The 14,352-nt window shown below is 24.6% G+C and overlaps 1 protein-coding gene across 1 annotated transcript in view; it reads left to right on the forward strand.

Moving 5' to 3' along the window:
- LOC117170103 (protein phosphatase PTC7 homolog) overlaps positions 1-12,214 on the forward strand; it is a 30,317-nt gene extending 18,103 nt beyond the window's left edge. Inside the window, exons 4-5 of the mRNA XM_033356636.1 lie at positions 7,035-7,291; positions 11,747-12,214. Coding sequence (XP_033212527.1) covers positions 7,035-7,291; positions 11,747-11,796 — 307 coding nt within the window. The 3' untranslated portion in view covers positions 11,797-12,214. The remainder of the gene's footprint in view (positions 1-7,034; positions 7,292-11,746) is intronic.
- Positions 12,215-14,352: the final 2,138 nt, after the last annotated feature.

Genomic DNA, 14,352 nt, shown 5'->3' on the forward strand with positions numbered 1-14,352 from the left:
GGTAGAAGATTGGTCTTTTTGTTTGAAAATTCATCTTTATGGTTGAAAATTTATTTTTTTGGCTTAAAATTCAACTCTTCCAACTAATTTTTCTAACTGAAAGTTTAACTCTTTCATTTTTGTTGAAAATTGATATTTTATAGTGAAAAATTCACGTATTTGTTGAACAATGATCTTTTTTAGGTGAAAATTGTTGTTTTTTTTGTAGTAAATTAATTTTCTTGGTTGAAACTTCATCTTCTTGGTCTAAAGTTCAATTATTTTATTTAAAAATTCATCAAATTAGTTGAATATTTTATATTTTATTAACTTAAAGCGTAATAATTTCAGATTTGGTTGACAATTTTTCTTTTTTAGTTTTTATTTTTTTAATTCAACTTTTCAGGTGAAGATTCATTGTTTTTTTTTTTTTTTTTTTTTTTTTTTTTTTTTTTTTTGAAAAATTATGTGGCTTAAAATTAAACTATTTATAATTTTGGTAATTCAACTAAAAATGTAACTATTTCATTTTTTGGTCGAAAAGTTTCTCCTTTAAGGCAGTTGTCGTGCCAAAAGTCGGATATCTAAAAAAATTTATGATTATAATAAGCAAACTATTATAACTGACGTTATTTCAAATAAAAAACATTATTTTTAATAAAAAGAATAAAATTCACAAAAAAACATTAATTTTAACCATGTTTTTGCAATTGAATTTTTTCTGACCGTCGCTTCTTACCAATTTTTGAAAAATGATTGCATTTTAATAAATGGCAGCTTATTTTTTCCGGGAAAACATTCTCTGCAACTCTACTGTTTCCAATTTTAAAAATAACTGAATCCTAAAATATAATTATTTGTTTAAAAAATGTTTTCTTAAACAACAAAATTGTTCTAACGATTTTAGCTATGGAAAAATTTACTTTCAAAATAGAAAACAGTAGAGTTGTAGATATTTTTTTCCGCAGAAAATAGACCGTCATTTATTAAAGTGCAATCATTTTTCAAAATTTGGTAAGAAGCGACGCCCAGATAAAATTCAATTGCAAAAAAATGGTTAAAATTAATATTTTGTTGTTGTTGTGAATTTTAATATTTTTCATTAAAAAATCATGTTTTTTTTTTATTTGAAATGAAATCAGTTATAATATTTTGATTCTTAAAATCATAGAGAAACTATTTTTTTAGATATCTGAATTTTGGCACAACTGCCTTAATTGAAAAATCAACTATTTCGTTAAAAAATTAATGTTTTTTTTTAAATTTGATTTTTTGTTTGTAAATTTAAGTATTTCAGTTAAATTTTTATTGTGTTTGTTGAAAATTTATTTATTTTTTTGCTTAAAATTCAATTATTGTAACTAATTTTTTTAACTAAAAGTTTAACTTTCCCATTTTTATTGAAAATTGATATTTTTTAATTGAAAATTCAAGTATTTATTTAAAAATTCAATTGAGTATTCTAATATTACGTCACATTCGGTTAATTAATTTCGGCGAAATTTAGTAAGGAATCGTGATATAACTTTGCTTCTAAGAAAGAAAAACCATTTATTTAATTATTTTTGGCGATTTGGAAAATGTGCGAGTAGGCAATCCATCACGAAAAATTATAATTATCTAGAAATTTAAAATGATTTCAAGAATTTGGAGGAGTTTTTATAAGAATGCAGAAAAATTGAATGATTTTGAAGACATTTTAAAGATTTTTTAAAGAGTCCAAAAAGGTTTAAGGAATTTTAAGAGGTTTTATCGGATTTTATGGCATTTTAAGCGATTTTAAAGAATGTAAAGCGACTTACTGAAAAGCTATTCAAAAAGATTTTAATGAATTTGAATAGATTTCAAGGGATGTAATTTTTAAAAAATATTTTAAGAAATTTAAGAAAATTCAAAGGATCTTAATTAATTTTTAGTAAATTTCGAAAATTTAAAATGATTTTAAAGAAGTTTAAGGTGGAAAAAAATCGGAGGAGTTAAAGGATTTTCGAAATAAACTTACAGTTTCTGAAAATTCAAGTGATTTTAAGGAATTTTAGGATTTTAGGGACTTGACGGTATTTTAAAGTTTTCTTTTAAAGGATTTAAAAATAATTCAAGAAGGTTTAAAGATTTACAAGAGATTTTTAAAGATTTTACGAGAGTTTTAGTGATTTTAAAGAATATAAAGCGAGGTCTTAAAAAGTGATTGAAAAAGATTTTAACACATTTTAAGAGACTTCAAGGGATTAAAAAAAATCAAAGATTTTAAGGATTTTCAAAATATTTGCAGGAATTTAACAAAATTTTAAGGATTTAAGAGATTTTAATTCATTTTAGTCAATTTTGAAAATTTTTAAGTGACTTCAAAGAAGTTGAAGGAAGTTCAAAAAAATTCGGAGAAGTTTTTTAAGGCTTTCTAAGAAGTCAAGTGATTTTAAGGAATTACTAGGGACTGGGCGGAATCTTCAAATTTTGTTTTAAAGGATTTAAAAATAATTTTAAAATGTTTAAGGATTCGCAAATTATTTTATAAGATTTTAAGACAATTAGAGTGATTTTAAAGAATGTCAAGCGAGTGTTTGATGATTTTAAGGATTTTTAAGAGATTTAAAGGAATTTAAGAAAATTTAAAGGATTTTAAGAGATTTAAATTAATTTCAGTCTATTTTGAGAAACTTCCAAAGATTTGAAATGATTGTAAGGAATTTGAAGGGATTTAAAAAAAAATATCGGGGAAGTTAAAGAATTTTCAAGAAGTCTTATAAGATTTCTAAGAAGGATCACAGTCTTTGGTCATTTTTATTTTCTCCTTGTACCTTTAAAAGTGCAAAAGTAATCGTTTGACATCTTTGAAAAACATACTTGAACATACTATCAAAATTAAAAAAAATTTGACTGCCAAATTTGACTCCCATGCAAAAATGTTGACTTCCATAATTTGGACGCCACATGGTGACAGAAATCCGAACTAGAAATAACAGGTACGATCTTATGGAAAAATGCGAAACCGAGAACATTTTTTTAATTCTCTGATTTTTCCTTGAATAATTTTTCATTTTAAATCATTAATATTCAAATATTAGCATTTTAATCTTGTAATACTTTTGACATAGAATATTTTATAAACTGAATAAAACGTTATTTCATATACGAATTTAAAATTTTAAAATTTACTAATTTATTTTTAAAAAAGTCCTTTCTATTATAAAAGAGAGTTTTTTGACAAAATAATTGAATTACTCACATACTAGTTGAATATTCAACGTGAAAAGACAAATTTCAACGAAAAAGTTTCATTTTTATATTTCAATAAAGAATTTAATTTATACACAAAAAAAAGAATTCTAAATATGATTTCAACAAAAAAATAATTTTCCTCGAAACTGATACATTTTTACCCCCAAAAAAATGAAAATTTAAATTAAAAATTGATTTTTTTAAACAAAAAAATGCGAATTTTGAAGTAAAAGAGATCAATCTTAAAAAAATAGACAAAAAAACAGTATATTCCACTGAACAGTTAAATAAAAGAAAGTAAAATTTCAAAGAAAATAAAAAAAAAATTCAATAAAAAAACTCAATTTTAAGCAATATCCTTTACCTTTTACCCAATTAGTTGAATTTTCAATTAAAACAGATTATTTTTCAACAAAATATAAATTATTAACTAAAAAGTAATTTCTTAACAAAGTGATTCAACCAAATGTTTCAAACAAATTAGTTGAATACTCAAGCAAAAAAAAAAACGATTTTTAACCAAACAGTTGCATTTTAATTTAAAAAAATTAAGTTTCTTCTGAAACAGATCAAGTTTTAAATCAAAAAGATAAATTTTCAAAAAAAAAATTGAATTTTCTGCTGAAAGAGATTTTAGTCGAGTTTTCACGATCAAAATATGAAATTTAAAAAAAGAAATAAGTTTCTATAAGAAAAAAATTAATTTTCCATCAAAGAAGACGAATTTTTAACCAAAAAGAATGACTTTTTAACTAATTTGTGGAATTCTCTATTATATAGTTGCAATTTTATCAAAAAAATATGAAATTTCTCTTTAAGCAGAAAAATTTTTTATTACAAAAACAAAAAGTGGAGCTTTCATCCAAAAAAATCCAGTTAATTATGCAAGATCAAAAATGTTTTTTTTTTTAACAAAAAAATTAACTTCTTTTTTCGACCAAAAAGGATGAATTTTTAACAAAATAGTTGGATTTTCATCCAGAAAATATTTCAGTTCTTTTTTCAACACCCAATTATTATATTTATACAGTAGAATTTTCAACTAAAAGTTATGACTTTTTAACAAAATTGTTGAATATTCAAACAAATAGTTGAATTTTTATCCAATAAAGATAAAATTTTTGCCAAAGCATTTAAAAAAAAATTTAGTCTGAAATTTTTTAATTTGGAACGGTTTTAATTAGAATTTGTCCTATTTTCGAAATTTTATTTTATTCTTAAATTATTGAAATTCGCGAAATTCTACACACAAAAACTTACATGAAATAGTGAAATAATTGTTTTTTTGTTTGTTTGTTAAAACACATTTTGGACAAAAATGTGTTTTTTTCACTCTATAAGATTGAAATTCTATCTAAAACGATTTTTTTTATGAAGATTTGTTTTTAGTCTTTAATTATTGTGCTAAACTTCACAAAAGAATCGTAAAAACACTTTTATGCAAAAATTAAAATACATCCTTAAAATTGTACCTACTCTTTCTAGTTCCAGTTTTCGCCACTAGATGGCGAAATGGTAGACCAACATTCCCAATAGATGTGGATTTAGTTATTAAAAATTTTTTTTTTATATTTATTATTTATCTGTTATTCATTATTATTTTATTTACTTTTATTTATTTTTAATTTAAAATTAGTTATTTTGCTTATAAAATGAAAGAATTTTATTTTCAAAATAAGGATCGCCAATTTCAATGATTTAAGATTATAAGAAAAATTGGGAAATAGGACAAGTTAAAAACTTTAAAAATGAAATATTTTCCGATTGGAATTTTGAAAACTCGCAGAAACTTTCTTTAATAATTTTTTTCAATCTAGTATAACTGTTTCGTAGAAAATTAACTTTTTAATTAAAATTTATATTTTGGTGTTGAAAAATGAACTGAAATCTTTTCTGGGTGAAATTTCGACGTATAAAAAAAATTGTTCTTTTTTATTGCAAATGCATCTGTTGTAGTAAAAAATTTAATCTTTTTTGGATAAAAATGTAACTATTTGGTAGAAAATTCAGCAATTTTGTTGAAAAATTCATCCTTTTTGGTTGCACAAATTCGTCTTTTTGAACTGAAGATTCAACTTTTTTCGTAGAAACTTATTTCTTTGTTACAAAAATTCAATTTTTGATCATCAATTCTGATCATCAATTCTGATCATCAATTTTGTTAAAAAGTCATCCTTTTTGATTAGAAATTCGACTTTTTGGATGTAGAATTCAATTTTTTTTGTAGAAAATTATTTTTTGTCTAAAAATTCATATTTTGATCGTGAAAACTCGACTGAAATCTCTTTTTAACATAAAATTTAACTATTTTTTTTTAATTTATCTTTTTGATTTAAAATTTCATCTGTTATAGAAGAAATTTCATTTTCCTAAATAAAAATTCAAATTTTTGGTTAAAAATCATTCTTCTTTGATTGAGTATTCAACTAATTTGTTTAAAAGATTTAACTAAATCGCTTTGTTAAGAAATTACTTTTTTCAACGAATAATATTTGAAGTTGAAAATTCATCTCGTTGCTTGAAAGTTTAATTATTTTGTTTAAAATGAACATTTTTTATATGAAAATTTAACTACTTGGGTAAAATTTAAACTATATTGTTAAAAATTAATTTTTTTTATTGAAGGCTTATGTCTGGTTCAAAATTTAAATGTTTAATGGAAAATGCTTTTTTTTTAGTTAAAAATTCGCCTTTTTTTGGCAAAAAAAAAAAATTTTTTAGTTTGAAATTTCATTTTTGTTGAATAAAAATGCATCAGTTTCGTGGAAAATTAATTTGTTGCTGAAAAGCTATATTTTGGTATAAAAATTCAATTTTTGTAAAGAAAATTGGTCTTCTGGTTTGAAGGTTCAATAATCTAGATAAACTTTTATTTATTTTTGAGTGAAAAATTTTTATTTATTGGAAATTCCTCTTTTTGGTTTTAAAATTCGTTTCGTTTGTTGTATAAATTTAATTCCTTTTTGATTAAAATATAAACTATGTCACTTTTTGTTGGAAATTTCGACGATTTCGACGTTACCGATCGAGTATGGCGTAATGTTAGAGTACTCAATTATTTTGAAAATTTTCACTCTCTGGTGTTAAAGGATGTTTAGAATGAACGTGTTAGATTAAAATAAATGATTTGAGTTTTTCGGCAAATATGAATATTTTGCTTTTAATTAATCGGGAAAATTGAAAAACTTGACCGGGAATTTTTTATGTGATTAAAACGGCCACCCTGAATAAACAAACTTTTGTAAATCATATACAAAATGTGTAAGAATTGTTTCTATGTCTCACGGTCTTCATTAAATTAAAAGAATAAAAACAAAATTACTGGAAAGTTCGTTTATCAATATTCTGACGTTTTGGTTGTTACTGCCTGCCTTTTTCAGAGAATCTAAATAAATAATATATAAATAACGATCGTTTCATACATCTAATTACAAACAAATTTTTGTTTTTACCCTTAAACGGTACACTAGCGCGAATTCGCACCTGAAGTTTTTTCATTTTGTTAGCATTTACGCAAACCCAGCTGAACCGGATTTTCGCCACACATATTGAATATATATGTTGAATATATTAAATATTTAATACTAGCATTGCAAACAAACCAATTCGCACCAGTGTACCGTTTGCGGGTTAAAAAAAAACGTACCAAAAAATTTTTACTTGTATTTAAATTGACGGTCAAAGAAAGGATTATTGTGATTCTTATCAAATCTACTTAGTAATTATATAAAATGTTCTTAAATCATGTGAAATCTGTAAAAAAAAAATGTTGGAAAATGAATCAAATTGTTTGTTTTTGTTTTTTTCTAAAGAAAGGGTAATTATTAACTTTTCAGTCCAGATTCAGCCGATACTTCAAGCTTTGGCGTTGAAGATGGCGACGTGATACTTCTGGCGACAGATGGGGTGTTTGACAATGTGCCTGACCAGTTGCTAGTCACCGAGATGCGTAAAATCGAAGGCGAACGAGATCCTTGTAAAATACAAGGGGTCGCGAATACAATTGCCTGGATGGCGCGCAGTCTCGCTTTTGACGGAGCTTTTATGTCTCCGTTTGCCCAAAATGCTAGAGAAAATGGAATAGATGCCATTGGTAAGATTTCAGTATTTTTAGACGATAAAAAAAAATTCCAGGCTTCCAGGATCGGGAATTTTACAAATTTGTAGAAGAAAAATCTGTCCAAAGTTCGATTTCCACGGTAAAAAAAGAAAAAGAATTTGTTGATTTGTTATTTTTTTCAATTATGAGTCCATTCAGTTTGCAGTGCGTAATTTGAATATTTTTTACTTAAAACATTTTTCATATTAGATTTTTATTTTTAAGTGTACATTTTTAATTTAAAATTTTTTTGAATGCAGTCTTGAAGACTTGAACAAATGAAAATTAAAGCTTGAGAAGTTGAAAATTTTGTATAAAAAATATTTTTATTTTATCAACTGTACTTATAAATAAATTTATTAATTTTTTAATAATTATTATTATTTATTAATTCGAGAGTCTTAGTGATTAAAAAATGTAAACTACCGATTGAAATTTTATTAACTATTTTGAACTTAAAAATAACTTCATAATAATATATTCGTAATTAAAGGCTTTTATTAAGTTTAAAATATTATTTCAGACCCAAAATATTCAATTTGAAATTTTTCAATTTAGAAAAAGAGCAATTATTGAACATTTAGCAGTATTTTACAGTCCATTTAAGATGAGTAAATTAAAACCGAAGATTTAAAAGTAAACAATTTGAAACTGAATTGTTTGGCTTCAATCGTTCAAATTTCGAAGAGCTTTCAAACACTTTGAACGCTAACATTTTAACTGTTATATTTAACCAATATTTACTTTGTAAGTGAAATTGTTGAATTTTGATGTACAAATAAGAATTTAATACTTATTATTTGTAGAAAATATTTGAAATAATTTTTCATTTTGAATAATTATTTTAAGAGAATACTTAAAAATATTTTAAATTATTAAAATTGTAAAAAATAAATCTTGAATATATCAAGCACACTTTTTTGTAATTGCAGGATTTTCTAAAAATTGTAGGAAAAATTCGATAAATATCTTTTAAAATTAATCGAATTTTTTCTGCCATTTTTAGAAAATCGTAAAAAAATTTTAAAAATTACCTTTAGCATCTTCCAGATTTTTTTGTTAAAAATTTTGAAAATCTTTTGAAATATTCTCTTAAAATAATTTCTAGGTAGTTTCTAGACTTTTTCCGAATTATAATAGAAAATTGTGTTACATTGTTCGTTACGATTTTTTTTTTAGTTAAAAATTCAACTACTTGCGATTAAAAGTTAAACTCTTTTGTTAAAAATTGACATTTTTCTTTCAAGATTCATCGTTTTAATAAAAAACTCATCTCTTTCTGAAAATATAAGTACTTTGTAGAAAATTACTTTTTTTAACTAAAAATTTAACTGTGCGAGTAGAAAATTAAACTATTTTGCTGAAAATCCGTTTTTTCTTAAATTAAGAATTCGATTTTTAACGGAAAATTCAACTATTTTATTTTTGCTTTAAAATTTATCCTTTTCTAATGCAAGTTCAACAATTTGATTGAAAATTGATATTTTTTATCTAAAAATTAAACTATATGTTTAAAAATTTATTTACTTTGTGGAAAATTCGTATTTAAAAAAATATAATAATCTTGTCGGTAGGTGCAAATTGATCTATTCCAGTTGAAGATTCATAATTTTAGTTGAAAATTCATCAGTTTGGTTGAAAATTGATCTTTTCTAGTTCAAAATTCAACAATTTGGTTAAAAATTTGTCTTTTTTAATTAAAAATCCAACTGTTTCATTAAAAATTACCTTATTTTGTTAAAAAATTAATTTTTCGTGTGTAGAAAATGGTTTTCTTGTGAAGTTAAACTCCTTGTTATAAATTCTTCTTTTCGGTTAAAAATTCAACTTAAAATCTTTATAATCTTTTGTTAAAAATTAGTTGTTTTGTTGTTGTTGAAGATTCATTATTTTAATTTAAAATTCATTTTTTGGTTGAAAAATGAGCTATTTGAATGAAAAGTTGTTTTTTCTTTGGATGAAAAGGAATTCTTTTACCCAAGATTTAACTATATTGTTGAAAATTTTTTTCTCTTTGGGTTAAAAATAATTTTTTTTCAATCTGAATTGTTAGTAAACAATCTTCTTTTGTTTGTTAAAAACTTAATTTATTATATTAAAATGCACTCTTATTGTTTAAAAATTCATCTAGTACTTACAAAACTGACTGTTTGTTAAAAATTCACATTTTTGTGTTAAAAATTCAATTGAAATCTTTTCAGATGAAAATTCAAATATTTTTCATTAATTTGTCTTTTCGATAAAAAAACACCTGTTTTAGTTAAATGTATATATTTTTTTTTGGACAAAAATGCAACTGTATGGTTAAAAGTTTAACAATCTCGTTAAAAAGTCATACTTTTATTGTTAAAATTTCGGCTATTTAGCAGAAAATTATCTCATTGTTTACATTTTTTATTTTTGTGTTGGAAAGAACTGGAATCTTCTTTTTATGAAAATTAAACTATTTTTTAGAAGTTTTTTTTTGTTAATTCATCCGTTTTAGAAGACATTTTTTGTGATAAAAATGAAACTGTTCGGTTGACTATTCAACTCTTTTTTTAAAGTTTGTTTTTTTTTGTATTTTTAAATTCTCCTGCTTTAGCAGAAATTACACCTTTCGTGGATAAAAATGCATCTGTTTGGTTGAATATTCAACAAATTTGTTGAAAATTCATACTATTTAGTCGAAAATTTTGCTGTTTTGTTGAAAAATGAGCTATTTCGTAGAAACTTTACTTTTTATGTAAATTAAATGTTTTGGTATTAAAAAGAGAATTGAAATCATTTCTGAATGAAAATTTTAACTATTTTTTAAAATTATTTTTGTTGAAAATTCGACTGTTTGGTTGGAAATTTACTTTTTGTTTAAAATTTATATTTTGGTGTTGAAAAATGGAACTGAAATCATTTCTGAATGACATTTCAACTTTTAAAAAAAGTAGACTATTTTTAATAAAAATTCATCTGTTTTAGTACAAATTTCATCTTTCTTGGATAAAAATGCAACTATTTGGCAGATAATTGAACTATTTTGTTAAAAATGTATCCTTTTTGGCTATAAAAATTACTCTTTTTGTATTGAAAATTTAATTTTTTCCGTAGAAAGTTATTTTTTGTTGAATAATTCATATTTTGATCTTGAAAATTCAACTGGAATCGTTTTTGGACGAAAATTCAACTATTTTCCTTGTTGTTGAAATAACAACTCATCTCTTTTAAGAGAAATTTAATCTTTTTAGATAAAAATGTATATATTTGGTGGGGAATTCAACAGTGTTGTTAAAAGGCATCCTTTTTGGTTAAAATTTGTCTTTTTGAACTGAAAATTTAACGTATTTTTTCGTTTTTTTTTTGAACATATAGATATTCTCAATTGAATATTTAACTATTCGGATAAATGTATTTGGTAGAAAATTTACTTGTTTAGTGGAAGAGCCCTTTTTTGTTAAAAATTAATTTTTAAACTAAAAATGTAACTTCTTCATTTTTTTTATGATTTATATTTTTCAGTTGAAAATTCTCCTTTTCTGGTCAAAAATAAAATAATTTAATAATTTTCTTGCTTTGAAATTTTGTTGTAAAAACCGAATATTTTTTGTTTAAGTTTAATGTTTTGTTGTCAAAAGAAAAATGAAATAATTTCTGGATGAAAATTCAACTATTTATAATTTTTTTTAAAATTAAAAGTTCATCTGTTTTAATAGAAATTTAATCTTTTTTAGATAAAAATGTAACTTTTTGGTTGTAAATTCTACTGTTTGCTTGAAAATTCAACTATTTATTAGAAAATTTACTTTTTGTTTAAAATTTATATGTTGTTAAAACATTGAACTGAATCCTTGTCTGGGTCAAAGTTCAACTTGAAAAATTTAAACTTTTTCATTAAAAATTCATCTGTTTTAGTACAAATGTCATCTTTCTTTGATAAAAATGCAACTGTTTGGCAGATAATTGAACTATTTTGTTAAAAATGTATCCTTTTTGGTTACAAAAATTCGTTTTTTTTTTGTATTGAAAATTTAATTTTTTCTGTAGAATCTTATTTTTGGTTGAATAATTCATATTTTGATCTTGAAAAGTCAACTGGAATCTTTTTTTGATGAAAATTAAACTATTTTTGTTGTTGTTGTTGAAATAATACACTCATCTGTTTTAAGAGAAATTTAATCTTTTTGGATAAAAATGCAACTATTTGGTAGATACTGCAACAATGTGGTTACAAAGCATCCTTTTTGTTAAAAACTTCGTCTTTGAATTTAAAATTCAATTTTTTTCGTATAAACTTATTTCTTGTTGAAAATTTCATGTAACAATTATTCTTTGTTTGAAATTTAATTTTTGTTGGTTAAAAACCGTACAATTTTGGGGTCAAAAAGTATAATTTGGGGTCTATTTGTACGGAAATAAGTAAAACAAAAAAAAACAGAAGATTGTAAATTGATAAATAAAAATAAATGTTTTGTTTAGGTGGAAAACCGGACGACATTACGGTGCTGTTGGCCACAGTGGCAATTTGAAGAAGACGAGTCGTGTATAATAGAGCCTCGATCATTGTATTATAGTCCATGTCATTGCATATATGATTACACATCATTGTAAGCCGCGCGCGGTTTATCGTTTACTATTTAAAGTTAAATGAATGGTTTAAAAAAATGCACACTATTCTGCCACATTCTCCCAGGAAAGTGACTGGCGTTGCTTTTCAAAAATAATAAATAAATAAAATGTGAGGCGGGCAGAACAAAGGAAAAAAGACTCAAATCGTTGTATTTAAAATTTGTTGTTTGCAAGGCATGGAGAGCGTAGTGGTGCGACTTTTGCATCTCGTCGTAGGTTACGTATATAGGTTGTTATTAGGAGAACAAATTTCAAAGCGATACACAATGAACTGAAGAGAAAGCAAGGTGAGAAATAAAAATAGTTATTATCATACAATCCTTGGTCTGTGGGAGAAAGGAATTACTTTACGATCTAAGGATGGAAAGTTTTTCTTTTTCTTCATGGCTGTCTTTTTCCTATTACTGATCTTTTTTTTGCTGGGGGGGGGGGGATTACAGAAATAGATATACAATTTTTTTTAACATTTTAACGTAATAATTCTATATTTAAAAATTGGAAAAGAAAATCTAAGGAAAATGTAAATATAACACAAAGTTTAAGAATATAATAAAAAGAAATGGAAGATTCAATAAGAAAAGCAAAAAAAAACTGGACGATGCTGAAGAAGCAGGGTGTCTAGTGACCTTGAAAACCTGGAAATCTCCTTGATTTTTTCACGAAAACCTTGAATTTGAATTATTCTTTTATTTTTGTTTTCTTTGAAAATAGTAATTTTATCGAAATGCGAAGAGTAATATAAACATTATTAGTTTAAAATTTCGATGTTAATTCAGTTTCAGAATTAGAATAAGCCATGGCCATACAACGGATTTTTCGAGGGGCCGACCACTCGATTTTTGAGTGTACAACAGATTTCAAAAGGTTACAAAATATTTCAAAAGATTTAAAAATATTTTAAATATATTTAACATTTCATAAACATTTCACGGATGTTAACGATTTAAAAAGGCGCGCATGCCAGATTTCAATAAAGATTTCACAGCATTTTCACAAAAATGTTAAAACTTTAAAGGATTTCAAAAATTTGCAAAAGGGTACAGTTCTCCAGATTTCAAAGATTTCAAAAATTTGAAACAATTTGAAGAGGTTTTAAAACATTTTAGAAGATTTCAAAAATATTTCATATACTTCCATGACTTCAACGAATACAAAAGATTTTCTAAACAAAGATTCATGAAAGATTTTACAAAGAATCCATTTCAAGGATTTCAAACATTAAAAAAAAGCGTGTCCGCTAGATTAAAAAGGTTTCACACAAATTTCGAACATTTCATAAAGATTTGGAATATTTCACTAAGATTTTAAAACTGTCAAAAGAGTTTAAAGATTTTTTTCCAAACATTTCAAAGATTTTAAACAATTTCAAAATTTTTTAGGAGATATCAAAAGATTTTACTAAGATTTGTAAAAATTTAAATAATTCCAACGAATTCACAAATATTTCAAAAGATTTAACAAAGATTTCAAAGATTTCGAACGTTTCGCTTAGATTTCAAACATTGCACAAAGATTATAAAACTTTCAAAAGATTTTAAATAACTTCAACATTTTTCTCGCTCTCACGGTGTTGGCCGCAACACTGACCCGCCCAACGCTCTGAGGGAGATAAGAGTCAATTGTCCAAAACGAAAAGTGCCAAATCGAGGCCTGAAATCGTCCTCCAAGACTTCGAGCGGCGAACTATATTCGTGATCGAATTCTCAGCTCCAACCGACTACAACGTCACTATTAAGGAAAAGCATAAGGAGGCCTAGTAGGAAAGGGGAGGGGGATGACGCCACAGAACGATATGCGGGCTCCGCGAGTTAAAATTTTAATACGTTGTTTGAAACTTAACTCGCGATATCTTCGAAACTAACATAGATGTTTTAATGAAATTTGAAAGAGTAACTCTTCTTATCTTACCGCAGCCTTCGCGATCAAAACAAACGGAATAAACAGCATATAATTAATAATAATTATATGTACTCCTATTGAGATTTGTGCTAAAATTTCAGGATTTCGTAAAATTTTCAGGGAGAACTTTTTTCTCAAAGAGTATAGAATTTTTTCTGAAAATTTGAAGTTTTTTTTATTGATTATTGTGGCAAATATGTAAATAAATATAAACGCTTGTCGCGGTTTGAGGACGAAACTAGCGCGGGCAGCTAGATTTAACATAGAAAAATTAATATGAAGTCAGACAAATTAAAACAAATTATGATGAAATTTCAATAAACTTATTATAATATCTCTTCGCAACTGGTAATTGTTGTCTAAATCCTATAAAATATGTGTGATAAAATTTTTAAATAAAAGGAATGAAAAACGAAAGACTGACACGGTTATTTCTAACCACGAAAACTTCCAAGGTCGTTGTTGTTTACTAGCATGGTGCATTTATCTTAGAAGTTTGTTATTATATATTCTCTCAGTTTCTATCCAGATACAAAAGAAAATAGATGCATCTTATT

The sequence above is a fragment of the Belonocnema kinseyi genome, chromosome 1 (assembly GCF_010883055.1).
Source record: "Belonocnema kinseyi isolate 2016_QV_RU_SX_M_011 chromosome 1, B_treatae_v1, whole genome shotgun sequence".
Taxonomy (NCBI): domain Eukaryota; kingdom Metazoa; phylum Arthropoda; class Insecta; order Hymenoptera; family Cynipidae; genus Belonocnema; species Belonocnema kinseyi.